Source organism: Phocoena phocoena, chromosome 20 (assembly GCF_963924675.1).
Source record: "Phocoena phocoena chromosome 20, mPhoPho1.1, whole genome shotgun sequence".
NCBI classification, from domain to species: Eukaryota; Metazoa; Chordata; class Mammalia; order Artiodactyla; family Phocoenidae; genus Phocoena; species Phocoena phocoena.
In genome coordinates, this window is record NC_089238.1 from 12,358,975 (window position 1) to 12,386,872 (window position 27,898).

General features: G+C 53.7%; 1 protein-coding gene across 4 annotated transcripts; it reads left to right on the forward strand.

The window, feature by feature from the left end:
• On the forward strand, positions 1-27,801 carry AKT2 (AKT serine/threonine kinase 2). Of its 4 annotated transcripts, none has more exons than XM_065899183.1 (13): positions 1-130; positions 9,117-9,245; positions 10,733-10,848; positions 19,412-19,561; positions 20,046-20,177; positions 21,695-21,760; positions 22,846-22,914; positions 23,706-23,828; positions 24,935-25,063; positions 25,281-25,495; positions 25,944-26,031; positions 26,141-26,243; positions 27,355-27,801. In XM_065899183.1, exons 1-13 carry the CDS (start codon positions 85-87, stop codon positions 27,432-27,434), a joined length of 1,446 nt encoding a protein of 481 aa, XP_065755255.1. In that variant the 5' UTR covers positions 1-84; the 3' UTR covers positions 27,435-27,801. The 4 variants fall into 4 exon arrangements, with proteins under 4 accessions (XP_065755255.1, XP_065755256.1, XP_065755257.1 ...); XM_065899184.1 differs by having other exon boundaries at positions 80-130; positions 10,733-10,844; positions 19,408-19,561; positions 27,355-27,495; XM_065899185.1 differs by having other exon boundaries at positions 85-130; positions 19,412-19,558; positions 27,355-27,434.
• Positions 27,802-27,898: the final 97 nt, after the last annotated feature.

Sequence of the window (27,898 nt, forward strand, 5' to 3'; positions counted from 1 at the left end):
ACTGTGCTCTGTCCACCGCACCTCCTGCATGTCCTGCTGCCCTGAGCTGTCCCGAGCTAGGTGACAGCCTGTCACGCTGCCACCATGAACGAGGTGTCTGTCGTCAAAGAAGGCTGGCTCCACAAGCGCGGTAAGGGGCTGCTTTTGCCCACGGGATTGCGTGTCTCCCCTTTCCGCCCTGGCTCTCCTGGCAGCTGTGCCCTGAGAGGCAGAGGTACAGGGTCTTTACCACCTGAGGAGCCAGCATTCCAAGCCCTGTCTGCCTCCCTCCCTGCCCCTGGTCAGAAGCTCCTTACCAGCCCATTTCATGGGATCTTTGAAAGTAGTCTGGACAGAGGGACTGTGGCTGTGCCTGGACCTGAGCCTCCAGGCCTAGCTGGACCTCCTGCCTGAGCCTCCAGGCCACGCCTCAAGTTCTGCCTCTGCATTAGTGATCCTGTTTGTAGCCCCATTTTATAAGTGAAGAAACTGAGGCTCAGAGAGGGTCAGTCACTTAACTGAAGTCACACAGTGAGATGATATTCAGCATTTATTCATTCAGCAAATACTCACGAAGTGTGTGGTATGCCGGGCTGGCCACCCCAGGCTCCGAGGACACTGTGGTGCCCTCATGGAGTTTGCAGTCCATTGCGGGGGGCACAAACAATAAACAGATAAACAGACATAATGTCAGGTGGTAAGTGCTGTTGTGAAAAATAGGAGCTGTGAGGGAGAACGGGCTGGAGAAAGATGGGGTTCAGTGGAAGCGGCTCTGAGGAGGGGACAGTGAACAGAGGCCTGGAGGAGGTGAGGGAGCGAGCCACACGGATAGACAGGCAAGGGTGTTGCAGGGAATGAGACAGCAAGGACAAAGGTGGGACTGTGTCCGGACCGGAGAGGTGACCAGTGTGGCTGGCGCAGAGCGAGCGAGGGCGAGCTGGAGGAGGTGGGCAGAGCGGTGATGCAGCAGCAGACCGTCGGCCCTCGACTCCATGGAAAGGGCTTTAACTCTCCAGGCGTTCAGAAGCCCAGGATGTTGTGAGCCGGCGCGTGACCCGGTCTGCTTGTGCTGGTGGGCAGCTGAGAAATGCAGTCATTTACAGGGAAGAGACTAAGAGACTAGACCCTTAGGCCCCAGGCCCCTGCCCCAGAACCAGCACACTTAACGCCCACGCTGCCGTGTGCAGGGGCAGCTAGAAGAGGCACGTGCTGAGAGTCAGCTTGTCCAGGCGCCCAGGAGCGAAGGAGGCAGACTGTCCTGGCTTCCGCAGACCTTCCCCTGTGGAGGGGGACGCCAGGCCTGGGGGTAGCCGCTCTGTGCGCTTTCATTCACTCAGCAGACATCTGTTGAGCAGCTCCTGTGTTCCAGGCACTGTTCTAGGTGCTGGAGACACAGCAGTGAACCAGATGAGCCAAAAGTCCCCATCCTTTTGTTGATGTCTTACATTGGCGGGGAGAGCCCATGGCACCTGAGTAGACAGGTGTGAGCAGGAGGAGGGGTGTGAGGGGGGCTGTCCCAAATGGGGTGGTCAGTGAGGACCTCACTGAGAAGGGGGGTTTGAATAAAGATCTGAAGGGACGCGGGGGAGTGAGCCCCACAGTTAACTGGGGCAAGGGCGAAGGGGACAGCCCGTGAGTCCACAGAGGGGAGTGGGCCAGGCATGTTTAAAGGGGGCGAGGAGGCTGGTGGGGCTGGCCCTGTAGAAACTGGGAGAGGTGCCCGCCCATCCTGCCCTGTCCCAGCCCGCAGACAGGGAGCAGTGATGAGGGACGGAGGTGGCTCCCCAGGCCAGGCCTCCCCCATCACACTGAGCGGGGGAGAATCCTTTCCTGCTGCTCTTTCCAGGCAGGGTGGTACTCAAGACACCTTGGCCTACCCACCCAGATTGGACCCTGAGTTTGGGGCTGTTGATGGAGCTTTCTGAACCTCGGCAGGTGTCAACCCTGGCTCTGCCACTTCCTCTCAGTGTGACTGGGTAAGCTGTGTCATCTCTCTGAACCTTGGTTTCACATCTGTGAAATGGGTCAACAACCCAGGCCTCTGAGATTGTCAGCTTCATGAGGGCAGGGATTTTATCTGGCTTGTTCACTGAGATGTCCCCAGTGCCCTAGAAAAGTGCTTGGCATGCAGTAGGCACTCGGTAACTGTTGAATGAACGTTTGGGATTGTGTGTGTGGATAGTGCGAGTGTGTTAGGGTGTGCCAGGGTCTCAGGCTCCTGAGTTTCCGTGGCCCGTGGCTCGCTAGGCTGGGTTGGCAGAGCCCTGAAGGTGGCCCGAGAACTGTGGCCGGGGCAGGGCTTTGTCTCTGGCATTAATGCTGATGGCATTAAGTGGATCTCAGCCCCTCCTAGACCTTCAGTGTCTCCACTTACCTGCATGGACCCAGACAAGCTGCTGAGATGACCACCTGCCTTGGGTTTGTACCATAGCTACACACATGCGTGCGTGTCACTCCTGGGTCTCTCCAGTGCCTGTCATCCTGAGCAGCAGCTGGCAGAGGTGGGTAAGGCAAAGTGGGCCCTGCAGCTGTTTGGACACCCCCGCTGCCCCACCCTACCCCACCCCTGGTGGTTGAAATAACAGCAGCTCCGGCTTACTGTGTGCCCACTCTGCCGGGCCCGGGGCTCTGCTCTAGGCAGACCCAGTTTTGTTGCATTTCCATTACTGCCCCGTCAGGTGGGCACCGTCGCAGACTAGGAAGCTGAAGGTTGGCAGGAAGACTGACTTGCCTGAGGTCTCAGCAAGGAGGTGGTGGTGCTGAGGTTCAGGCTCCAACTCCTGAGACAGCTCCTGGCTCACATGCTGCCTCTTGCTCAGCAAGGTCCACTCAAGGAATGGGTCCCTTATGCCATGTGCGGGTGTCCTTTCTGACACAGCCTCAGCATGCTCTCTCCCAGGCCCCACCAGGCCAGGCCCCGTCTGCCAATTTAGAGGCAGACAGCGTAGTGGTCAAGAACGTGGACTCTGGACAGAGCAAACCTGGGTTCCAATCCCAGCTCTCCCAGTCAACAGCTGTGAGCCTCAGGCAGGTAATGAGACCTCCTTGTGCCTCAGTTTCCTCACTTGTAAAATGGGATTGTCGTGAGGATATTGTTCCTTCGAGGTTTCTTTTTTTTCTTAGCTTGTTACCGATACATAAAGCACCACAGGTAAGTGCCTGGATTATAAGCTTACCCCCAAACCTGTGTCCAGGGCAGGAAATAGAGTCAGTCCGTCCCCAGAAGCCCCTGTGCCTCTCCCAAGCAGTAACTACTCTCCCAACCTCCAATAGAGTAGATGAATTTTTCTAGTTTTGTTTTTCTTTCTAAAATTGAGGTAAAATTTACATAACACGGAATTAACTGTTTTAAAGTGCACAATTCAGTGGCCTTTAGTACATTCACAGTGTTGTGTAACCACTACCTCTGTCTAGTTCCCAAACATTTTCATCTGCCTGAAAGAAAGCCCTGTACTTGTTAAGTAGTCAGTTCTCATTCCCCCTCCTCCCAGCCCCTGGCAGCCACCAATTTGTTTTCCATTTTTATGGATTTACTTATTTTGGACATTTCATATAAATGAATCATACAATATGTGGCCACAAAAGTCTGGTTTCTTTCACTTAGCATAACTTTTTTTTAAAAAATAAATTTATTTATTTTTTTATTTTTGGCCGTATTGGGTCTTTGCTGCTGCTCACGGGCTTTCTCGATTTGCGGCGAGCGGGGGCTACTCTTCGTTGCGGTGCACGGGTTTCTCACTGCGGTGGCTTCTCTTGTTGTGGAGCACGGGCTCTAGGCGCGCGGGCTTCAGTAGTTGTGGCACGCAAGCTCAGTAGTTGTGGCTCACGGGCTCTAGAGCGCAGGCTCAGTAGTTGTGGCGCACAGGCTTCGTTGCTCCGTGGCATGTGGGATCTTCCCGGACCAGGGCTCGAACCCGTGTCCCCTGCATTGGCAGGCAGATTCTCAACCACTGTGCCACCAGGGAAGCCCCCAGCATAATGTTTTTGAGGTTCATCCATGCTGTAGCACGTATCAGTACTTCATTCCTTTTTTTTTTTTCTTTTTAAATTTATTTATTTATTTTTGGCTGTGTTGGGTCTTTGTCGCTGCTCACAGGCTTTCTCTAGTTGCGGTGAGCGGGGGCTACTCTTTGTTGCAGTGCGCGGGATTCTCATTGCGGTGGCTTCTCTTGTTGGGGAGCACGGGCTCTAGGCACGCGGGCTTCAGTAGTTGTGGCATGAGGTCTCAGTAGTTGTGGCTCACAGGCTCTAGAGCGCAGGCTCAGTAGTTGTGGCACATGGGCTTAGTTGCTCCATGGCATGTGGGATCTTCCTGGACCGGGGCTCGAACCCGTGTCCCCTGCATTGGCAGGCGGATTCTTAACCACTGCGCCACCAGGGAAGCCCCTTCTTTCCCTTTTATAGCCAAACAATATTCCATTGTATGAATATACCACATTTTCTTTATCCGTATGTCTGTTGATGGACATCTAAGGTATTTCTGCCTTTTGGCTATTGTGAATAGTGCTGCTATGAACATTTGTATACAAGGATTTGAGTACTTGTTTTCAATTTTGGGGGGGTATACACCTAGGAGTGGAATTGCTGGGACATATATATCTATTAGATTATATTATTTATAATCTATTGTATATAGTTAGATAATGTGGGTAAGAAATGTATAAAACCTGGGTCATACATTCTGTATGTGTAATGTACAGTATATTCTGTATTTAACTTTTTGAGGAAGCGCCAAGCTTCCACAGGGTTGCACCACTTTACATTCCCACCAGCAGTGCACAGGGTTTCCATTTCTCCACATCCTCACCCACACCTGTTCTTTTTCTTTTAGTTTTTTTGTTTTTGTTTTTGTTTAAATAAAAGCCATCCTGGTGGGTATTAAGTGGTATCTCGTTTTGATTTGCATTTCCCTAATGACTGATGATGTTGAGCATCTTTTTATATGCTTGTTGGCCATTTGTATATCTTTGGTGAGATGTCTGTTTAAGTCCTTCACCCTTTTTTTTCTTTTAAGATTTGGGTAAATTATTTTTATGCCTATTCATATCTTGTATTGATTATGTTATGTATGTATTTTAAGATTTTAACTCTTCAAAAGTGTCAATACTGATTTTTGGCATATAGTTCATAGTTTTATACAATCAAGTCTATCAAGTTTTTTTGCTCTTTAATTTTTTTTTTAACATCTTTATTGGAGTATAACCGTTTTACAATGTTGTGTTAGTTTCTGCTGTAAAACAAAGTGAATCAGCTATATGTATACATATATCCCCTCCCTCTTGCACCTGCCTCCACCCTCCCTATCCCTCCCCTCTAGGTGGACACAAAGCACTGAGCTGATCTTCCTGTGCTATGCAGCTGCTTCCTACTAGCTATCTATTATATATTTCATAGCGTATATATGTCAATGCTACTCTCTCACTTCATCCCAGCTTACCCTTCCCCCCCCTTCACCCATTTTTTAATCAGACTGTGTTTTTGTTTCTTAGTTGTAAGAGTTCTTTATGTATTCTGGATACTAGACTCTTATCAGGTATATGATTTGCAAATATTTTCACCCATTCTGTTTGGTTATCTTTTTATTTTCTTGATAACATCCTTTGCACAAAAGTTTTTTATTTCAGTGAGTCCACTTGATCTATTTTTTCCTTTGTTGTCATATCTAAGCATCTGTTGCCAAGTCCAGTGTCAGGAAGATTTACCCCAGTGTATTTTTCTAAGAGTTTTATAGTTTTAGCTCTTATATTTAGGTAGATCCACTTTGAGTTAATTTTTTTATATGGTATATGGTATAGGGTTCCAACTCTGTTCTTTTGCATGTGGGTATCCAGTTGTCCCGGCATCATTTGTTGAAGAGACTGGTCTTCCCCCCTGGAATGGTCTTGGTATTGTTGTTGAAAATCAGTTGCCCATTAGTATGTAGGTTTATTTTTTGACTCTCAGTTCTACTCCATTGGTCTATATGTTTATCTTTATACCACACTGATTTGATTATTGCAGCTTTGTAGTAAGTTTTGAAATCAGGAAGTATGAGTTCTTTTATTTTATTATTATTATTTTTTGTGATACGCGGGCCTCTCACTGTTGTGGCCTCTCCTGTTGCGGAGCACAGGCTCCGGACGCACAGGCTCAGTGGCCATGGCTCACGGGCCCAGCCGCTCCGCTGCACGCAGGATCCTCCCGGACTGGGGAATGAACCCGCGTCCCCCGCATTGGCAGGCGGACTCCCAACCACTGTGCCACCAGGGAAGCCCTGTTCTTCTTTTTCAACATTGCTTTGGCTGTTTGGAACCCCTTGCCACATGAATTTGAATTCCATGTAAATTTGAGGGTTGACTCTTCCTCAACAGCCAAAAAGGCTATTGGAATTTTGACAGGGAATGTGTTGAATCTGTAGATGGCTTTGGATAGTATTGTAATCTTAATATCAGGTCTTCCAATCCATGAACACAGGATCTTTGAATTTATTTAGGTCTTTAATTTCTTTCAGCAGTGTTTGTAGTTTTTAGTGTATAAATCTTTGCCTCCTTGTGATGTTATAAATGGAATTGTTTTCTTAATTTCCTTTTTGGATTATTCATTGCTGGTGTATAGAAACAATTTGTTTCTGTGTGTTGCTTTGGCTGAATTTGTTAGCGCTAGTAATTGTTTTGTGGATTATTTGTGATTTTCTGTATATAAGATCATGTTATCTGCAAATGAGATACTTTTACTTATTCCTTTTCAAGTTGGATACTTTTTATCTTTTTCTTTTTCTTTTTCTCTGGTTAGAACTTCCATTACAGTGTTTCATAGCAGTGGTGAAAGTGGACATCTTTGTCTCGTTCCTGATCTTAGGGGAAAGTTTTCATCCTTTCACCATTGAGTATGTTGTTAACTTGTGGGTTTTTCACAGATGTCCTTTATCCTGTGGAAGAAATTCCCTTCTCTTCCTAGCTTACTGAGTATTTTTATCATGAAAGAGCGTTGGATTTTGTCAGATGCCTTTTCTTTGTCAATCTGGATGACCTTGTGTTTTTTACCCTTCATGATATATACTGCATTGATTGATTTTCATGTATTTGAACCACCCTGGCAGTCCTGGGATAAAACCCACTTGGTCATGGTATATAGTCCTTTTATTGTGCTGTTGAATTTGGGGTTTTGCTAGTTTCTGAACCTTACATACATGGAATCATTTCGTATCTACATTTGAAAGAATTTAACAAGTTAAAACCTATAAGATACTTAGGACAGTGCTTGGCAGGCACAAAGTAGCGCTGTATAGCACTATCTGATCATTATCATTAATTAATGGATATCCTCGTAAGAGGAAACGAAGACATAGAGAAGTGAGGTGACTTATTGGCGCGCACCCTGCCATGCTGCCTCTCCATGTGCTATGTGAGTGAAGGGCCTGGCACACTCTTTGCTTGCCCAGTGGACTGATGATAAAGAGTATTTATTGATTTATTGGTGTGCTGGGCCCTAGCTAGGCTGAGTGCTTTATGTTTGCTTTATATTCGAAATCTCATTTTTTTTTTTAGCAACTTGAGATATAATTCACATACCATACAATTCAGCCATTTAAAGTGTACAGTTCAGTGGCTTTCAGGGTATTTAGAGCTGTGCACCCATCACCACAATCGATTTCAGAACATTCTCACTACCCTAAAAAGGACTCCCCCTTGGCCATCACCCTCCAATCTCCCCCCAGACTCGCCCCCTCCTCAGCCATAGGCAACCACTAATCAACTTTTCATATCTGTAAGTTTCCCCATTCTGGACATTTTATGTAAATGAAATCATATAATTTGTGATCCTTCGTGACAGGCTTCTTTCACTTAGCGTAAGGTATGATTCATCAACCTTGTAGCATGTATTAATACTTCATTTCCTTTTTTTTTTTTTTTCTTTTGGCCGCATTGCACGACACGAGGGATCTTAGTTCCCCAATCAGGGGTCGAACCCGTGCTCCCTGCACTGGAAGTACGGAGTCCTAACCACTGGACCACCAGGGAATTCCCAACGTTTCATTTTTTTTTATGACTAATATTAATATTCCATCATACGGATATGTCATGTTTTGTTTATCCATTCATTAGTTGATGAACATTTGAGTTTCCACTCTTTGTTTTTTAAGATTTATGATTTATTTATTTATTTATTATTTTTGGCTGCATCGGGTCTTAGCTGCAACTGCAGCACGCCGGATCTTTGTTGAGGCATGTGGGATCTTTTGTTGCAGCACATGGGCTCTTGCGATGCGGTGCTGGGCTTCTCTCTAGTTGTGGCGTGCGGGTTTTCTCTTCTCTAGTTGTGGTGCATGGGCTCCAGGGCGCGTGGGCTCTGTAGTTTGCGACACGCAGGCTCTCTAGTTGAGACGCTCGAGCTCAGTAGTTGTGGCATGTGGGCTTAGTTGCCCCGCGGCATGTGGGATCTTAGTTCCCCAACCAGGGATCGAGCCTGCGTCCCCTGCATTATAAGGTGGATTCTTTACCACTGGACCACCAGGCAGGTCCCTCCACCCTTCACTATAATGAATAGTGTTGCTGTGGACATTTATGTTTTTTGTGTGGATATATGTTTCACCATCTTACTTTAGTCCTTAGCAGCCCTCTGAGGAGTGGGTCCTTATAGTGTGCACCTGCGTGTGTGTGTGTACAGGGTGCCTGGATATTCATGGTTAGAAAAAATGGAAGGGGTCAAGGAGCATTTGGAGGGCACAGCAACAGTTATACCCCGCCTGGCACAGTGTTTTGACATTTGATCCACCTGCACAGCTGTACTGGTGAATACCCGCCCATGGGATTTGGCCTTACAGGGCCACAGGGCATGTGTGTTTGGAAGCCTGGGCCTCCCCTGGGACTGGGCCACGCGCTGGCAAGGATGGCTCACTGCTGGACACACGCTGAGGCAGCTGGTGCCCTGAGGCGCTGCGGCAGGCGCCTTCCTGCCAGGCATGACCTCTGGATCACTGGGCCCAGCCCAGTGCCCAGCCTGCACTAGCAGGGGCCACCTCGAGGGTTTCCCCAGGAGAAGCACCCTCCTGCCCACCCTCTTGTCCATCCTCCTCCCAGTGTGGTGCCCCTTGTGAGGCACTGCCACACTGGGCTGGCTGCCCTGACCTCTCTCCCTCCCGCCCTGCCTTCGTACAGGTGAATACATCAAGACCTGGCGGCCCCGGTACTTCCTGCTGAAGAGCGACGGCTCCTTCATTGGATATAAGGAGCGGCCCGAGGCCCCCGACCAGACCCTGCCCCCCTTAAACAACTTCTCTGTTGCAGGTGCGTCTCAGGGGCTCAGAGGACGGCTGGCAGGTGTGGGGGACACGTGGGGCTCGATCATTCTTGGGCTGTGGGCCTGTCTGGGGCCTCTTTGCCCTCAGATCTGTTTCGCACCCTTTCCCTGCTCCACCGCCGTGTTACTGGGCCTGGGGGGTGTATTGGTCAGCAGTGGAGAGCGGGAAGCAGAGAGAAGCTGGGGCATTTTCCGGCCTTCTGTCCCCTCTGTGGTACCCGAAGTGGTGCCTTCCTGCCAGACACTGACCAGTGAAAGCTTGACCGGTGCAAAGCCCTTGCCTGGGCCTCACAGAACCTGCCCTCAGCCCGCTGCCACCTTCCTTCCCCGCTGACCTGATTGGTCACCACATCCTTGTCCCACCTCCTTAGAACATTTCAAAGATACCTCAACCGCCACCTCGTAGCCCAGGCCACTGTCCCCTCCCCACTAGCTCCCTGCTCTAGCCTCTTCCCCAGCCTCGCCTCTCGAGGCCACCCCACCTGGTCGCTCTGCAATCCAGCCCCCACGCCCCTCTCTCTCCTGCTTAAAGCCTTGTCCTGGTGGCTTTCCTGTGTGCTCGTGACCCCCACGTGGCTGTCCCCAGCCCTGGCTTCCCTCCTGAACTCTCCCCTGAACTCTCCCTCCTGCGCCAAGGAGCTTCCTGCGTGTTTCTCCCTGGGATGCCCACCGTGGGATACCCAACGTGTCCCAAACTGGCCTTTGGGTCTCCTCTCCCTCCCCAACCTTCTGCTCCCCATCTCCTTCTCTGGGAGGGCCCTATTGCCCCCTCATCCTCAGGCCAGAGGCCAGGGTGTCATCCCAGATGCCTCTCTGTACCTCCTCTGTGGCCCATCTACCTGTCTTTCCCTCCCCTCCCCTCCCACACTCTGGTGTAGCCCCAGCCTCCTGGGCTCCCGGCCTCCATTCTCTCTCACCCTCTGCATGGCAGCCAGAGGGATCCGTCTAAATCTGTTCATGTCCCTTCCCTATTTAAAGCCTTCCACGGCTGCCTGCTGCCCTCAAGACAAAGTCCAGATTCCTCGCCATGCCCCCTGAGCCCCGCAGGCTGGCCTCTGCTCACCTCTCCAGCCTGTCTCTCACTTCTCCCCGCCTCACACGGAATTTGCTCTTCCCTAAGTAAGCTGGGCCCTCTCTCACCTCTAGGCTTCTGTATACGACGCACCCTTCTGCCTTCAGAGCTCAATGCAGAGATGCCCTTTCCTCAGGGAAAGCCTCCTGAGCCCCTGGGCTGGGTTGGCTGCCTCTTAGGCTCCCCACCCTGGTCACAGCCCTGACCACTGAGCCATCACTGGAAGGGCTGTCTCCCTTCCACATACACACACTGGACCTTGAGCCCTGCGGGGCAAGGCCAGGGCTGTCTCGGTCACTAAAGTGTCATGGGGCTGGCACACCGGAGGTGGCTTGGGGAATGTGGGGTGCAGACTGGCAGGGCTGTCCCTTTACCCTCCCTGCTCACATCCCTCTTCTGCAGAATGCCAGCTGATGAAGACCGAGAGACCGCGGCCCAACACCTTCGTCATACGCTGCCTGCAGTGGACCACAGTCATCGAGAGGACCTTCCATGTAGACTCTCCGGATGAGAGGCAAGTCTGGGCCTCCGTGTGGCGGCCCTTTGAGAGCGGCCAGGCTCTGTGTGAGGAGAAGGGGTGCAGATGGATAGATTGCCCTGAGCCCCTCCTTAGGAGTTTCCCATCTCAGCCCTTTTGCCAGCTAGGACGTGCAGGGCTTCTCAGCCCACAGACTCCCGTCCACACTGCCCCGTGTCCTCAGACTGGGGGCTGCATTGGAATCGCAGGGTGGGGGGGCTTGTTAACAGTGAGGCGCTCTGGGCCACTTCGGGCCTCTGATTGTCTAGAGATCTGCAGAGGGTCAGGGAGCTGCATTTTTAATGAGCATCTCCATTAATTTCGAGGCAGGTGGTCTAGAAACTCAGTTCTTTAAAAGATCAGTTTAATAATCAGAAGAGGTACACATTCACCTAGTTGAGAAATCAAACAGCAGAAGGAGGTGTCTAGTGAAAGCTTCGCTCTCACTGCAGCCCCGTAACACCCCACCATCCCTGACCCGCAAGTTAACCGCTGTTCTTACGTATCCTGCAAGAGCTTCCTCACCGTGAACGCAGACAAGCTCACTCAGATAGGACTCCGGTGCCCTGCTCCCCTTGTTTTTTCTTTTTACACCAAAGGTGGCATTGTACCCAAACGGTTCTGAACTTGCTTTTTATTTAATGCATGTTGGGGACTCTCTCCACTTCAGTATATATAGAGTTGCTGCTGCTGCATTTTTTTTTAACAGCTGCACGTCTGTGTCCCCGAGTTTGTTTAGCAGTTCTTTATTCATGGTGACGGGGGTTGCTTCAGCCTTTTGGGCTCATTAGAATAATGAGATAATTATAATGAGATAATTATAATTAGATAAGCAGTACCTTGTGCTTACCTTGTTCGACATACTTATAGTTAAATCTGTAAGATGAATTCTTAGATGTGGGATTGCTGGGTCACAGGGGAACATGCATTTGTAATTTTGAGAAATGCTTCTTTTAGGCCATGTCTAAGAGTGTCCTCGCAGCCTTGTGTTTTCAAACGCTTGGATTTTTACCAAACGTTTGGTGAGTTTGAGTGTCCTTTCGTGTGTTCAGGGACCATGTGAGTTTCCCTTTCTGAACTGTCTGTTCATATCCTTTGTCTGTTTTTCTTTTGGGTACTTGGTCTTTTGCTTATTCATTTCTGAAAGCTCTTTATAAGAGAGCTTAGATCTTTGTAATGAGCGGCAACTATTTTTCCCTCACTTTGTCCCTTTGGCTTCACTTTGAGAAAGATTCCTTTAGCTTGTCTGTGGGGTGAGGATTCAGCTGATCCTCTGGAGAAACCTAAAACAGTGCCGTCCAAGAGGAGTCTCTGCCATGATAGAAATGTTCAACAGCTGTGGTGTCCAAGAGGGTAGCCGCTACTCACATGTGCCTGTTGAGCATTCGAAATGTGAAATGTGGCTGATGAGACTGAAAACGGAATTTTGTATTTTATTTAATTATCTTAAATAGCCCCATATGGCTAGTGGACAGTGCATTTCTAGAGCATACACAACACAGTATCATAAGACATATTACTGTCATCTATACCGTAATTGTCATTGCAAAGCTTCCCAAGATTAAAAATATACCTGCCCCACCATGGGGAACAGGGTGACCATCGCAGGCCAGCTGAGGTGTTACTCAGATGAAAACTGGGCACAGAAACATGGACTGCCAGTAAAAGCAAATTGAGACCGGTAGGTGCATAGGGTCTAGGTGTTGGGCTGAGTTTTGAGGAATGGCTAGGAGTTGGCCGTGGAGATAGGAAGAAGAAGGTGGCTTCAGGAAAAGGGAGCAGCATGTGAAAAGGCCTGGAGGCGAGGCAGCTTGTCATTCCAGGGACAAGAGGGTTAAGCATCACTGAAGAATCAAGGGCCAGGGGTCTTGGAAGAGGGGAAGTGGAGGCCTTGAAGCTGGCAAGCTCAGCTGGCGCCTGGACTCCAGATGGAGGTCCCCACAGGGCTTGGCAAGCAGTGAATCGATTGGGGTTTGTCACAGGGTTGCTGAAAGATTCAGGGGGATGATAAACAGGAAGCCCTTGACTCAGCAGTACCTGGCACACACTTCGCAAGCCTGGAGAAGGAGCAGTGGGGAGCTGGCAAAACGTTTTAGTAGGCGAGAGACCTGCTGTAGTTTCCATTATAGGAAGGTACCATGCTCTTTGGCGTGGGGAAGAATCCCTTTACTAAGACTGTGCGGGCTAGAGAGCCCCCAGCTTCCTCCTTCTCTCCATACCTGCCACTGCCACTAGAAAGAAATCTGATAGGATTGCTCTGAGACCAAACCCCAGATTGCTGACCTTAACCCCAGGGAAGGTGTGAGCCAGAAACCCAGAAGAGGGAGGCTGCTCTGCTCGTGGCTGTCCTCACTGCCCTGTGCAGGCCTGAGCCTGGGGAGGGGTGGGGGCGGGGTGAGGACCGGCAGGGGCCGCGCTGGTGACCGGTGGCTGCCTGGATGCTGCAGCGGCCTGCTCACTTCCTCCCCCAGTCAGCTCCCCCCAGGGCACCTAGAGCGATTCCCCGACTCCCTGCCCCAACTTGTTGTTTCAGGTGGACAGAACAGTTGAAAGAACAGCATCGTAAATGAGCAGCTAGATACCCTGCCCCCAGGTTCAGCAGTCAGCATCTGCCACGCTTGCCTCATCTGGCTGTGTGGCTTTTGTTTTTTTGCGGTGCGCGGGCCTCTCACTGTTGTGGCCTCTCCCGTTGCGGAGCACAGGCTCTGGACGCGCAGGCTCAGCGGCCGTGGCTCATGGGCCCAGCCGCTCCGCGGCACGTGGGATCTTCCCGGACCGGGGCACGAACCCGTGTCCCCTGCATCGGCAGGCGGACTCTCAACCACTGCGCCACCAGGGAAGCCCCCCTGGCTGTGTTTTATGCTGTATCTTGAACTTCTGTTCGTACTTTGTGACACGTTTCTCCTTAATACATCAGCAGGCATCTCCTAAGAGTAAGGACTTTCTTCTACAGAATCCTGGTGCCCTTATCATGCCTGAGATGATCACTGATAATATGTATTTACTAACATCCTCTCTAGATCTGTGCCGTAGTTGAATTTCCCCAGTTGTCCTCAAAATGTTGTTTTTCAGACCAAGATTTGAAAAACCAAGGTACATGTTGTCTCTGGCCTATTTTAATCTAGTTCAGCCTTTGTCTTTCTTCCCCGACCACGACATTAATTTTTTTTTTTGACAAGCCAGACTAGTTGTCTTGTAGGATGTCGCATACTCTGGATGTGTCTTATTTTTGCTTTTTGGCACTGTTTTCTTTGTTCCTCCGTGCCTGTATTTCCTGTAAACCAGAAATAAGGTCTGAAGCAAGGTTGGCAAACTATTGCCCGGCCTCCTTTTTTTTTTTTTTAAATTAATTAATTTATTTTTGGCTGCATTGGGTCTTTGTTGCTGCGCACGGGCTTCCTCCACTTGTGGTGAGTGGGGGCTACTCTTCGTTGCGGTGTGCTGGTTTCTCATTGCCGTGGCTTCTCTTGTGGAGCATGGGCTCTAGGCGCACGGGCTTCAGTAGTTGTGGCACGTGGGCTCAGGAGTTGTGGCTCGCAGGCTTTAGAGCGCAGGCTCAGTAGTTGTGGCACACGGGCTTAGTTACTCTGCGGCATGTGGGATCTTCCCGGACCAGGGCTCGAACCCGTGTCCCCTGCATTGGCAGGTGGATTCTTAACCATTGTGCCACCAGGGAAGTCCCTAGCCTCCTATTTTCATAAATAAAGTTTTATTGGAACATAACACACCCGTTTATTTACCAATTATCTATGACTGCTTTTGCTGTCCTGTGGCAGAATTGAGTAGTGACCAAGCTGTGACAGGGACTGTGTGATCTGCAAGGCCTAAAATATTTATTATTTGGCCCTTTCCAGGAGAAGTCTGCAGACCCTTGGTCTTGGCAGGTACGCTTAATAGTGCATCACTTTAGTGTGATCTTTTTAATGTAAATCTTACATTGTAATTTCTCTGTTTAGGACTCTTAGTGGCTTTAGTTCCACTTGGAGTAAACTCCAAAGTTGATGCTCTACTCTACAAAGTCCTACGTGATCTGGACTCCTTTCCAGAATCATTTCCTACCACCAATTCCCTCAACTTCAGCCACCCTGGTCTCCATGGTGTTGCTGAAACATGCCAAGCACACTTCCTACCTCAGGACCTTCGCACTTGCTGTTTCCTTTGCATAGAATCCTCTTTCCCCAGATATCATTACAGTTCTCTTTGTGAGGTCTCTGCTCAAATGCCACCTTCTCAGAGTGTCCTGCTCTGCCTTCCATGACTGTTACCTTTACCCTGCTTTATTTTTCTTCATAGCACCTACCCTACCTGGTGTGACATTTTCTTTTTTTCTTCTTGTTTTTTCGGCCATGCAGTACAGCTTGCGGGATCCTAGTTCCCCAACCAGGGATCGAGCCCGTGCCCTGCAGGGGCCTGCAGTAGAAGCACGGAGTCCTAACCACTGGACCACCAGGGAATTCCTGACATTTCCTATTTATTTATTTGTGCCGGGAATATAACTAGGTGTTCAGTAAATGTTTGTTGAATGAATAAAAGAATAATTAGAACGAATGCTCTGTTGAGCCAGACCTTACTCTAAGGTCTTTACATGTATTAACTCATTTATCCTCACAACATTTCTAGGAGGGAGTTCCTCACCTGCTGAAGAGGCATAATGATGGTGAAGCTGAGGCACAGAGAGTTGCAGAGTAAAAGAAAGAAGATCGGAAGGGCCTGGGTTTTCCCTACCAGGCAGGGCTGGACCTGGGTCAGCCAAGTCAGCCCATCTGAGAGTGTCTGAACAGAGGGAGACCCCAGATGCCCTCCAGCTGTGAACACCCCTCTGGTTCAGAGGAGGGCCCTTGTTAGGGAGAGAGGTCCCCATCTGCCATTAGACCAGCAGTCGGCTGTGACGAGGACAGGCCTGTGCACTAAGGACAGCTCGGCCACCTCCAGTTCACCGAGCTTCCCTCCAGGGTGCAGTTCGTTCTGCTCTGCTAGCAGGGTAGCCCGGGGCTGGGGCCCGGGGTCTGGAGTCAGACCAGCCACCGTGCCACTTTCGCAGTGGGGCTCAGTTCCCTGGCTGTCGTGAGGGACGAAGAGGACATGGATGTGGGTGCGCCTGGCCTGGGCGCCCCATGGAATCGCACTTGTTGGTGCCTTTTTTCTCCTCCGTCTCCTGTGCCACTGGCTCCTTTTGCCTCCGTACTACCATAGCCCCTCTTGCTTCCTGTCTCGACTCCCAGTCCGTACCCCACACAGCAGCTGCCTACTTAAAGCCGAAACCAGATCCTGTCACCCCCCTGATAAACCCTTCCAGGACTTCCTGTGATGTTAAGGATCAAGACATAACTCCCTCACACAGTGGCTCGTGGAGCCGGGTGTGGCCTGTCCTCGCTCCTACCCTCATCCCTTCCATTCCTCTCTCTCTGTTGGCTCCACACATGCTGGCACCTGCTGTGCCTTCCACAGACACCCCAGGCTCCCTCCTTGGGCCCTTGGCCACGCTGGTCACTCTGCCTGTATTCTTTTCCCTCTTGGCACTTCGAAGGCCTACCTCCTTCCCTCCGTTTCATTTATTTCACAGCTAAGTCCCTGTTCTTGGCACTGGGGATGTCCCACGTTCCAGGGGTGTCTTCCAGATCCCGGCTTACGTGCCACCTCCTCAGAGCGGCCTTCCCTGACCACCCTCTGAGAAGGGGCTTCCTCTCCAGCCCCTGCCTTTGAGCCATGACATACTTGTCTTCTCCCTTAGGCCTGGAGCTCCAGTGGGGCTTGTTCCCTGCTGCACCCTCAGCACCCAGAACGAGGCCTGGCACGTGGAAGACACTCGGGAGGGATTTGCAGGCTGGCTGGGTGAATTCTCTGTGCCTGGCACTGTCCTGAGCGCTTTGTATCGTGTGCGCCCTCACACGACCCTCTGGTCCCCGCTCCACGTGTCAGCCCACTGAGGCCCCGGAAGGTCAAGTGGCCTGCCCGGTGTTGCCTCCGGGAAGGGGCAGGACTCCCGACAGGCGGCTTTCCCTTCGCCCGCTCCTGGGCTCCTCGGCACGGTGGCCCTTATTCCCTGAGCCTTCCTGCGAGTTTGCCCTGCTTGCTCCTCCGGGGCCTGGTGGGCCTGGTCTGGGAGGAAGCTGCAGCTCGTCAGGGCGGGCAGTGTGGTGCCGGGGCCGGGGGAAGCCCAGGCACGGGGCTCAACTCCGCTGCCTCCTAGCCTCCTGACCTCTCCGCAGGTGACTCCATCTCCATGTGCCTCAGTTTTCTCATCAGAAGCACGGCCCCTCCCCCTCCAGCCCTCTTGAGGAGCATGGAATGCGGTGGTGTGCGTTATTTTTCTCTGTATGTCCCTCGGGGCAGGAGGCTCTTTCCCCTGGGGGCTCTCCTTTGAGGGTTGGAAGGCACGTCAGCCCCGGCCCTGGGTAGGAGCTCCCCTCTGCCCCAGACACCATGTTGCAAACCCTTGGGGAGTATCCTGGACGGAGGCCCTTGCTTTTTCTCTGCAATTCTGAGTGCTGCAACCTTGCCACCTCGGTCCAGTTGGAACAGGATCGGGGGCTTGTCGGGCAGCGGGAGAGTTACCCCCGACCAGCCTCCTGCATCTCCGTGGGTTCTGGCTCCAGATGGGTAGGGTCCAGGTCTCACCAGTGTCTTTAGCCCCATCCTTGAGTCAAGCACTTTCTCTGGGTGCAGGCTTTGCACACAGCAGCTCACTAGCGTCTCAGTGCCCCCAGTGTACCAAGGAGGGGGCGAGCTGGGAGGCCTGGGCTTGCCCAGGTGGCAGAGTTGCTGTTTGAGCCCCAGCTCTGAGCACCAGCTCTGCTGCCCAGAGAGGCCCCACAGAGCTGCCTCCCGTGCTCCCTCCTGTGGTGTGGAAGCTCCAGTCTCTCGTTCATTCAGGCTCCTGTTGATGGACTGCGTTCTCCCTTACAAAGATGATAGCACACTACATATCTTGGTCTGCAAGTTGCTTTTTTTATGTGACAGTCCCTCGAGATCTGTATATGTGAGGTATATGCGTATTTTTTTCTTTTTAGTATATTCAGCATGTCTTAGGAGATCGGTGATTTTTTTTTTTTTTTCAGTCCACAGTCATATACCCAAAGTCAACATTTTAAAATTTCTAAGAGGACAGTTATGATCGGGTAAAGCCTATCACGGGATATGTTCCCCCTACCCCTATTTTTTTGAAAAACAGGAATATTAATGTAGGGATAGGGATTTGTACTGTTATTTGTTCCAAAGAGGGCATGGGTAAAACGCGTTGAGAAATGCCAACCTGAGGCAGTGGGTCAAGGAGGGGAGAGGCTCGCGCTGCTCTGCCTGGGTGTGCGCTGGGCTTGGGGCCACTCGGGGTGTGGGTTGCCAGTCACTCCCCAGATGCTTACCGAGTACCTGCCGGGGTGCTGGCTCACGCCATGTATGAACAGACCAAATCCCTGGCCTCGTGCCGGGGTGTGGACATATGTGGCTTACGGGGCCCTCAGGCTCTGCTCGGGCTTGGGGAGGGCTGGTGTGCCAGCACCTGATGTTTGCGCTCATGGTACACTTGCATCTGTCTTAGGAAACGTGATCTCATGTGAGTGAGGCCACTTGGACAGGCAGAGCTTCTAGGTGTGAGCTGGGACCCGTCGGCTGGGTGGCTGCTTTGCTCAGCGAGGCACGGAGCTCAGCCAGAACTGTTCACGTGGCTTTTATAGACCTAAGCAAAATCCATGGGGGGTTCAACAGATATTGGGCTCAGCCACCTAAAATTGTGTGGTGGGTCCCAAATGATGGAGAGGTGTGGACAATTTAGTATCGTTCAGCTTCATATTTTTTTCTTTTTGGTGTGTGGTCTTTTTTACTTTTTTCTCCTAGATGCATTTTCCCTCTCTACAGAAAGAACTTTTGCAAGTATCAAAAGAAAATTCTTTCCCAGCAAGTTCTAAATCATGAGTGACAGAACTAGTGTATTGTTCTTAAACCCGTCTGCCTTCTGCTGGGACCTGCTTCCGTGTCCGCCACCTTCTCTCCCCGGTCCCTGCCCCACCAGGATGGTCCCTGACATGTGCTCCCAGCAGACAGGCACCTCCAGGGAGTCATGTCGGTCACCTCTTGCTTTGTAGGATCTGCAGCTTTTTTGGCTAATGAATGCCTCCTTCTGCTCTGATTCTCTTTTGCAGAACACTGGTCACGTGCACGCGTGAGCTTGTCGTTCGTTCTGAGGGGCTCAGAGGAGCACCGTCTCTCATTCAGGGTTCAGGGCGGCGGCTTATTTTTAGGGGGCTGTGAAGAAAGGCAGTCTCCCCTCTAGCCATGTAATTACTGCCTGACTTCAAGTGGCCCTCAGGTCAGGCCCCTTCTGGGACACAGATGGTCTCTGTCCTTATTCTGCTATTGCCCTCTCCCACCCACCACAGCCAGAGGGTCTGTCAAATTTCAGTCTGGTCCCTCCAGCTCCACCAGGTCAGACACATCTCAACAAAATGCCCGAAGGTGTTTGACCATTTGCTCGTCCATCGTGGGGCATATGGGGCTCGGCCTTTCCTGCCCCGAGGCACCGGCGCCCCAGGACCCTTAGCTCCCTGGATGTGTCCCCACACAGGGAGGAGTGGATGCAGGCCATCCAAATGGTTGCCAACAGCCTCAAGCAGCGGGGCCCAGGTGCGGATCCCATGGACTACAAGTGTGGCTCCGCCGGCGACTCTTGTGCAGCCGAGGAGATGGAAGTGGCGGTGAGCAAGGCGCGGGCCAAGGTGGTAAGTGCTGGGGAGGCGGGTGGCCAGCGGTTGGGGCCTGCCAGTCTGTGAGCACCCGCCTCCCTCTCAGCCCTGGCCCTGCGCCCTTGATTGCCGTACCGCGAGCACGGGCCCAGCCAGGACACTTCATGACTGCCCTGTAGACTGGGTGATCTCAGGTTGTAGATGCCCCGGTACTGCTCTGGGCCCGCAGGGTGAGGGGCAGCCTTATCCCGGGGGGTTGTGAAGACCCGTCTACCCCCACGTCAGAACCCTAGGCTCAGCCTCCCAGGGCCCCCGTCCCTGGGAGAGCCGAATGGTGGGAGAGCCTTGGTCTGAAGGCCACTTCAGAACAAACAGTTGCTGCCCGGAGCCTCCCTTCCTGCTCCTGCCTGAGCACTTTGGCAACAGTGTCCTTTGATTTTTCTCTTTTCTTTGTTAAAATTTCTTCCCATGGGCCACGTGCCAAACACTGACTGTCCGACTCTCTCCCCATCCCGGGCAGACCATGAATGACTTCGACTATCTCAAGCTCCTGGGCAAGGGCACCTTTGGCAAAGTCATCCTGGTGCGGGAGAAGGCCAGTGGCCGCTACTACGCCATGAAGATCTTGCGGAAGGAGGTTATCATCGCTAAGGTGGGCCCTCCCAGGGCTGCTGCGGGCTGGCCGCTGTGGGGGACACAGTTCGGAGCCTGACGGCAGTCAGGAGCACGCACTGGGCGGGCCGCTTCCCGGGTCTGCTGCTGTGTCCCCCAACCCGTGTGTCCCCAGAGAAGGGGAGCCTGAGGCCCAGAGAGTGGGGCCCTGCCTGCTGAGTCCCCCACCCTCTGGGCACCAGGAAGGAAGGTGGGGGGAGTGTGACTGGGGCCTCACCCAGCAGGTGCTGTCAGGCCTGAAGGAAGCCCCTGTGGCGGCAGAGGGCCTGTGGGGAGGCCACAAGGGTGGGGCCTGGCTCAGGGTGTCTCAGGAGGAGGCTGGGCCAGGAATGGAGTTCTATTCCTTTTTTTCCTTATTTAAAGTTTTTAAAATAGGAAATTCCTAATGTACATAACATTTTTTAAAGAAAAATAAATATAATGGACTCCGATTTAGCAGTCATCAGCGTCAACATTAACTAACGTTGGCTAGTCTTGTTTCATTACCTCTGCCCTGCTCGTTTGTTGTTCTGGAGTACTCTAAGGCATGTCCTAGACGTCACAGATCTTCAGCCATACCTACTTAGATGTGTATTTTTGACAGATGATGATTTTAAAGACTATAATCACGGTACTGTGATCATATCCAACAGAATTAACAATCCCTGGTGTCATCGGTCCACGGCAGGGCTTCTCAGCCTCAGCACTGACATTTGGACCAGACCATTCTCTGCTGTGGGGCAGTCTTGTGCACTGTGGGACATGTAGCAGCACCCCTGGCCTCTACCAGGGCACCCCTCCACCCCCGAGTTGTGACAGTCAAAAATGTTCTTTGACATTACTACCGATGTTATTACATTATCCCCTGGAGACAGACTTGCCCCTTGCAGAGCCAGTGTCTGGGCACTGCAGCTCTCTGCCGTGCACTCAGATACCAAACTCAAGCCCATGTTAGAGTCCTGGGAGGGGAGGGCCTGTGACGCTGTGCTGGGCCCGCCCCCTAAGTTTCTGATTCATGGGTCCGAGGAGGGGGCCCAATAATTTGCATTTTTCCAAGTTCCCAGGCGGCGCTGATGCTGCCAGTGTGGGGACCACACATGGAGAACCACTGCTCACAGCCTAGCGTCCTGATTAGATCCAGGTCCTTCAAGAACATTTATAGGTGGTGATTCCCGTGGCCTGTGGCATTACCTTAGGGGTCTCAAAATGTCTGCTCGCCCCCCGCCCCTCCCAGGGATGTCAGAATTGGCCCGTGGGTTCAGGTGGTGACAGCCTGATCCTCCCTTGTGAAGTCACCATCAGCTTCTCGCCTTATGGCTTTGAGAGCGAGCCACGGAGTGTGCTTGCCTGGGTGTGCTGTTTCATCAGGGCTCGTGAATGGTAGCATTCTGTCTGTGTATTGACTAGGAATGGAATTGGATATCACCAAGATGTTGCTCTGCCATCTCTCAAGTTGGGCGGGGGGGTGTGGCTGACGTGGTGGGACCCTCCCGCCCCTCACCCAGCCTCTGTCTGCAGGATGAAGTCGCCCACACGGTCACCGAGAGCCGCGTCCTCCAGAACACCAGGCACCCGTTCCTCACTGTGAGTAGCACTCTTGTCCCAGGCAGGGCCTCGCCTGCCTGTGGGGCCTCCAGGCCGGCTCCCTAGGACAGAGCGCAGGGGAAGAGCCTGACCCCTGCCACTGTGAAGAACAAACTTGGTGTTGGCCAGATGGCTGGGGCACGGTGTTGTGGGCTCTCCGGGCAGCCTGAACCAAGACACCAGGGGTGGCAGCTTCTTCGTAGATGGTGCCTTCGGCCGATTGATGATACCAGGTTGTAAGATGGCCCCAGGAGAGCGTGGCTGCCGTCTTTGTGGGTTAGAGGCACTCTGTCCGGTGGGCACGTTATTTTGTTACGTTTAAGAGGCAATCCTAGGAGCAGGTGTGTCACTACTGTGCTGCCTGTCGACTTAGCTGAGCAGACAAGACGCCTCTTTGGCTACAGCCTCCATCAAGGCCAGCAGCCATCAGTTGAATGGACCAGGTTGAAGATGGCTTACGGGTTGTTTCTCTAGCTCACTTGTTGGCCAGGTGTCCTACTGAGCCAAAGCACTTGTTCAAATGAAATCTTACCAGGTTCTTCAGTGTAGACGACAGGGAGCAGTAGAGTTGTTGTGAGCAGGGGGTCACCTAAGGGTTCTCTTAGGACCTCTCTGTAGGGCTCCTTAGAACGCAGTTTGAGAACTACTTGTTTGTTGGCAGATCGCTTGTCCAGCCTGTTTTGGGGGTTGGCTCCCACTGCCAACTCCCAGCCAGCAAACGTCGCGTGTGTGGATGTGGATGTGTGTGTAGGTTTACCCATTTGACTGTAACATGGGAAGAGGAGAGATGTGAAACAGCTCTGGTTGCTCAGAACATAGTTTCTCCCCTGGCTGTGCCTCTTGGAGGCCTAGTTGAAGGCAGAATACAGGATCCTTGAGCACAGTAACCCCTTCCCTGCTGTCAGGGCCTGAGCTCACTCATACGCCACAAAAGGTGAAGCTGAGATCTGAAACCTGGCCGCCTGATCCCCACGGCCTGAGCCGGGGTGTGTGTGTGCAGAATCAGCAGCGCCCCTGCCTCCCAGGGCCGAGCGGAGAGCCCTGCTTTCCCCACCTCCTAGCCCGGCCGCCTTCCTTCCCCACAGGCGCTGAAGTACGCCTTCCAGACCCACGACCGCCTGTGCTTCGTGATGGAGTACGCCAACGGTGGCGAGGTGAGCTGCAGCTGCCCCCTGGCTGCCTTTCCGGGTGTGGGGGGCAGAGGGAGACTTGCTGGGTGTCATCTTGTTCCATCCGCCCCCCTCCCCTTGAGGCAGGCATCACCATTTCTGTCGTGCAGGAGGGAAAACAGGCTCAGAGCAGTTAAGTGACTTGTCCAAGTTTCCACAGCTAGTGAGTTGGTAGGCAGGATGCAAACTGAGGTCCAGAAAGTTGTGCAGAGGGCTGTGTGGGTGGTTGGCCAACAGTGCTACGAGGACGTTCTTAAGGGCGCCGAGAAAGCGTCTGCGGGCCAGGATCCCCCGTTCCTCTGCTGTCAGTGCGGCCTCCTGATGAGAGCGCTCAGCCACTTGCTGTCGCTCACCGTCACCCACTCCTCGCCCCTCACACCCTTCTCTCCACGCACGTGTCACTCGCTGGCTTCATCTCTCCCATTTGGTCTCACAGCTTGTCACTTGGTCCTGAGTCGTGGTCCTCTGCTTGCTGGCTGTCGCTCATCGTTTACCTGCCCCCTCCTGCCACCCCACTCACTCTCCACTCAGCGCCTGGTGTCTATCCTTTGCTCTTTATCCCTTGCTCTTTTTTTCTTTCTCTTTTCTTTTCTTTTTTTTGGCTCACGTGAGTTCTTCTCTACTCACCGCCCCTCACTTGGGCTTTCTTGCCGTCACTTGCCGGTTCGTGGGGCAGGTGTCACCTCATCAGTGGGCTGGGTGCCGGGGCCGCACACGGTCCCCTCCTCCCCTCCTCTGGGCCGGGGTCTCACCTCCCCTGCCTCCTCTGCTGGCAGCTGTTCTTCCACCTGTCCCGGGAACGCGTCTTCACGGAGGAGCGGGCCCGCTTTTATGGTGCGGAGATCGTCTCAGCCCTGGAGTACCTGCACTCGCGGGACGTGGTGTACCGTGACATCAAGGTGAGCGCGCCGTCGCCTCCTGGCTGGGCAGGCCGTGTACAGGCCTTCTGCCCATCTGCTGAGCTTCCCCTTCCATGGAGGGTCTGTCTGTCTTGTCCTTCTCGGAGCTGAGCCTCCCACCCAGGCCCAAGGTGGGTGGTTCCACAGCAGGTGGCCCTACGTGGGGCCCTTCCAGGCTTCCTGCTGTGCAGCCAGAGGGTGTCAGTTGGTCCAAGCGCTTTAGGAGATGGCCCGACTGAGCCCACCAACGCCAGACACACGTGTCCCCTGTGAGACAGTCATTCTGCCCTAGGAGCATGTGCGGGAACAGGTGCCTGTGTCTATCTCAATGTGGACGCACCAGCTCCTAGCGGCGCTGTGTACACTGACCCCAAACTGGAAGCAACCCAAGTGTCCGTTGTCGGAAAGTGGGTAAAAGACATGAAGGTGTATCCACACAGTGGAACTCTGCACAGCAGTTCAAGAGGACAAACTACAGCCACACACGATAGCCTGGGTGGGTCTCACGGGCTAAGGCTGAGGGGAAAGCCAGGACAGATGAGGCCAATCTGCATCGTTTACAGTGTGTATATATAGGTGGAAAAAATGTTAAAAAGCAGAGAAGTAAAGTTCTTTCTGTGTTGGAGGAGGTGGTGGCTAATAACAGGGAAGGGGCACGCGGGGCTTCTAAGGGGCAGGTGGTGTTCTTTACTGACCTGGCGGAGGTTACACAGAGGCCCACTAAAGTGCCCATTTGTCTTAAGTTTAGGAAAAAAGAGGAGAAAGAAAGACAGTGTTCCTTACGTCCGAAGTGTGACAGCCGCGGCCCATAGTCGGGGAAGCAGTTTGGGCAGGACCTGGCTCCTGTCTCTCCCTGCCCCGCTTCTTACCAGCTCCCTGGGGGCAGGGGGCGCTGGGGAGGGGTCGGGTCTGGCCTCTCCCTGAGCCTTGGAGGGCCTAACCCTCTGCTGGGGTGTGACCTCTGGTCCCCCCTGGAGCCCCTGGCACAGCTGCCACTACCCCAGGCCACAGCCTCCTCCAGGGAAGGGCAGGGGCGTGTGGGGTTTCAGGGGTGGCAGGAAACCCTGAGGTACGTTGTGTCCCTGACTCACTGGCTTTTCCTACAGCTGGAAAACCTCATGCTGGACAAAGATGGCCACATCAAGATCACTGACTTCGGCCTGTGCAAAGAGGGCGTCAGTGACGGGGCCACCATGAAAACCTTCTGTGGGACCCCTGAATACCTGGCGCCCGAGGTGTCTGGGGCTGGAGGGCCCAGGGGCGTGTGAGGCCAAGGGAGGAGGGGGCCCTCAGCCCTGTGTGTTTCCCCCGCCCAGACCCTCTGAGGGCAGGGCTCCAATTCCTTAGGTGGCCCTCCCAGCCCCGGGCAGGGCCGTGTCCCCCTCGGGCCCCTCTCAGCGCCTTGGCCCCGGGGGATGTGGGCCTGGCCCCTCATCGCCCCCCCTTGCTCAGGTGCTGGAGGACAACGACTACGGCCGGGCAGTGGACTGGTGGGGGCTGGGCGTGGTCATGTACGAGATGATGTGCGGCCGCCTGCCCTTCTACAACCAGGACCACGAGCGCCTCTTCGAGCTCATTCTCATGGAGGAGATCCGCTTCCCGCGCACGCTCAGCCCTGAGGCCAAGTCCCTGCTTGCTGGGCTGCTTAAGAAGGACCCCAAGCAGAGGTGAGGGCTGGCGTCTGCCCTGCCCAGCCCAGTGTCACCTGCTGCCACTTCCCTCGGCCCGGAGGGGGCAGCGCCCACAGGTGCAGTCGCCCGTGGGGTGCTTGGTGTGTGTTGATCGTCCCCACAGCTGGCACTTAGGGAGCACTCCCTTGGCTAGGCCTGTGCTTAGCCCTCTGGCCTCCCTGCCTTGTTTCATGGCGACACTGAGGAACAGGGTGGCCCTGTACCCAGCCTAGGGTGGCAGAGCCAGGATGTGAAGCGGCCGTCTGCCAAGCCCACCCTCTCAGCTCGCAGGATGTGACCCTGGGCACAGGAGCTCCCTCCTCTGTGAGGTGGTGGTCTGTGGCGGGACAGAATTGTTAAAGGTTGTTCAGGGCCTGCACCGAAAGCCCGTCTCCCAGGCCCCGGCTGCCCCGGGAGGCGGGTGCTGATGGCCGTCTCTGCCCAGGCTCGGCGGGGGGCCCAGTGATGCCACGGAGGTCATGGAGCACAGGTTCTTCCTCAGTATCAACTGGCAGGACGTGGTGCAGAAGAAGGTGAGCCCACTGCCTGCCTGCTCCCCGCGGGAGCCCGGCCGCTCCCGGGTGACCTTGGCTGAGGCCTCCACTCCTCAGGGACCTGAGCCTGGACTCGTCTCCTCCACAGCTCCTGCCACCCTTCAAACCTCAGGTCACATCTGAGGTTGACACAAGGTACTTTGACGACGAGTTCACCGCCCAGTCCATCACAATCACACCCCCGGACCGCTGTGAGTGTCTGAGGCCCCCTCTCCCCGTGGGCCTGGCTGGGCGGTGGAGGGGTGGGGTCTGCTCTTGGCCCAGTTCTCCAGGAGGAAGCTCACAGGTCCCCCTCCGTGTCTGGGCATTTTACCCTGCAGTATGTTCGCCAGGGCTTTCGCCGTTGGCCCACCGGTGGACCTGGTGAGGGTCACCAGGAGCCATTGGCCGCAGCACTCGGGGGAGAGGTCTGGGCAGGAGACACTTGAGGAGTCATCAGTGCCCATAGTTGTCTCCCAAGTTGCTCAGGTCTTTGGGGCTGGATGGGTTCAGTGATTCTGTAGCTGTTTGAGTTCTTACTCTCACCTGCCCGGTGCTGGAGACACAGCCGTGACGAGACAGCCCTGGGTCCTGCCCTCAGGGAGCTCAGAGTCCACGTGGGGTGACAGCCCAGAGTGATCAGGCCTGTGGTATTAGAAGTACCGGGTCTGGAGAAGCTCAGAGGAAATGCCTGACTTGGCCTGTGAGTCAGGGAGGGCTTCCTGGAGAAGGAGACATGGCAGCTGAGACTTGCTCTTGGCAGAAGGAGTGGCATACGGGACTCCCAGAAATGGGAGCATTGCAGAGGTCAGAATAGATGGGGGATGGGCGAGGGCATCAGGACCAGAGCAGGAGGATATTGGGGGCCACTGGAGGAGTATGGATGTGTTGCACGGGGAGCCACGGAAGGGTCTTGGGCAGAGGAGGGAAGGGTTGCATCAGGGCTTTAGCAAGTACCCCCGCCTCGGCTGCATGTGGAGGGGAGGATTGCTGGGGGTAGGAGTGGCGCCCAGGGCAGGGGCTGGGCCATAGAAGTCTGGGCTGGACCCCGGTGTGGCCTGGGGCAGGGGAGCTGGGGGGAGCTCGGGAGGCTGAGTGAGCAGGCTGTGGGGCCTGTGGGCCAGGGCTCTGGCCCGGGGTGGAGCTGTGGCTGAGAGGAAGCCCCTGAGCCTCGGTCCGGTGGTCCCCGTTCTCGTTCTTGGGGACAGCGCGCCAGCTGGGGGTTGCACTGTGGTCTGGCTGCAGCCCTTCCCGGGGCTGGGTGGGGTGCCCGGGCCCCCTGCAGACCGCTTCTCCCCAATCCACCTCCACCGACCCCCGCAGATGACAGCCTGGGCTTACTCGAACTGGACCAGCGGACCCACTTCCCCCAGTTCTCCTATTCGGCCAGCATCCGAGAGTGAGCAGAGTGAGCTGCCTGCCGCCGCTGCCACTGCCACAGGACGCACGCGCGGCTGCCGTCACCACCCGGGGCGGGGGGGGGGGGGGCTTTTTTTTTTAACTTTTTATTTTGCCTTCTTTGTTTGTGTCCCCATCCCTCACCTTCTGACCCCCATTTCCAGTTTTTTCTTCAGCCCTCTGCCAAACTCACCTCAGTGGTCCTAGTGGCCCTGCCTACAGGATCCTATCCTGCCCTCACCTTTGTGCCCAGACCAGGATTTGGGAGACTCTCCACTGCCTGCCCCAGGACCAGGCCTTTGGGCAGTTGGAGAGATGCCGGTTTTTAATCAACATAAAGCCCCAGTGAGGGGCGAAGCATGGAGCCGTGGGGCCCACCTGAATTTCTGGCTGGGGCGCCCATGGGCAGCCCTGCCTCTGGGTTGCTGCTTCTGTCAGAGGCTGCCTTGTGGTGGGCCACCCGGTGGAC

Excerpts from the sequence above, each read along its gene's own strand:
- AKT2 (XM_065899183.1), top strand. The coding sequence starts at position 85 with ATGAACGAGGTGTCTGTCGTCAAAGAAGGCTGGCTCCACAAGCGCG. Across the intron at positions 9,246-10,732 it reads AAACAACTTCTCTGTTGCAG|AATGCCAGCTGATGAAGACC; the intron begins GTGCGTCTCAGG and ends CCTCTTCTGCAG. Across the intron at positions 23,829-24,934 it reads TGGTGTACCGTGACATCAAG|CTGGAAAACCTCATGCTGGA; the intron begins GTGAGCGCGCCG and ends CTTTTCCTACAG.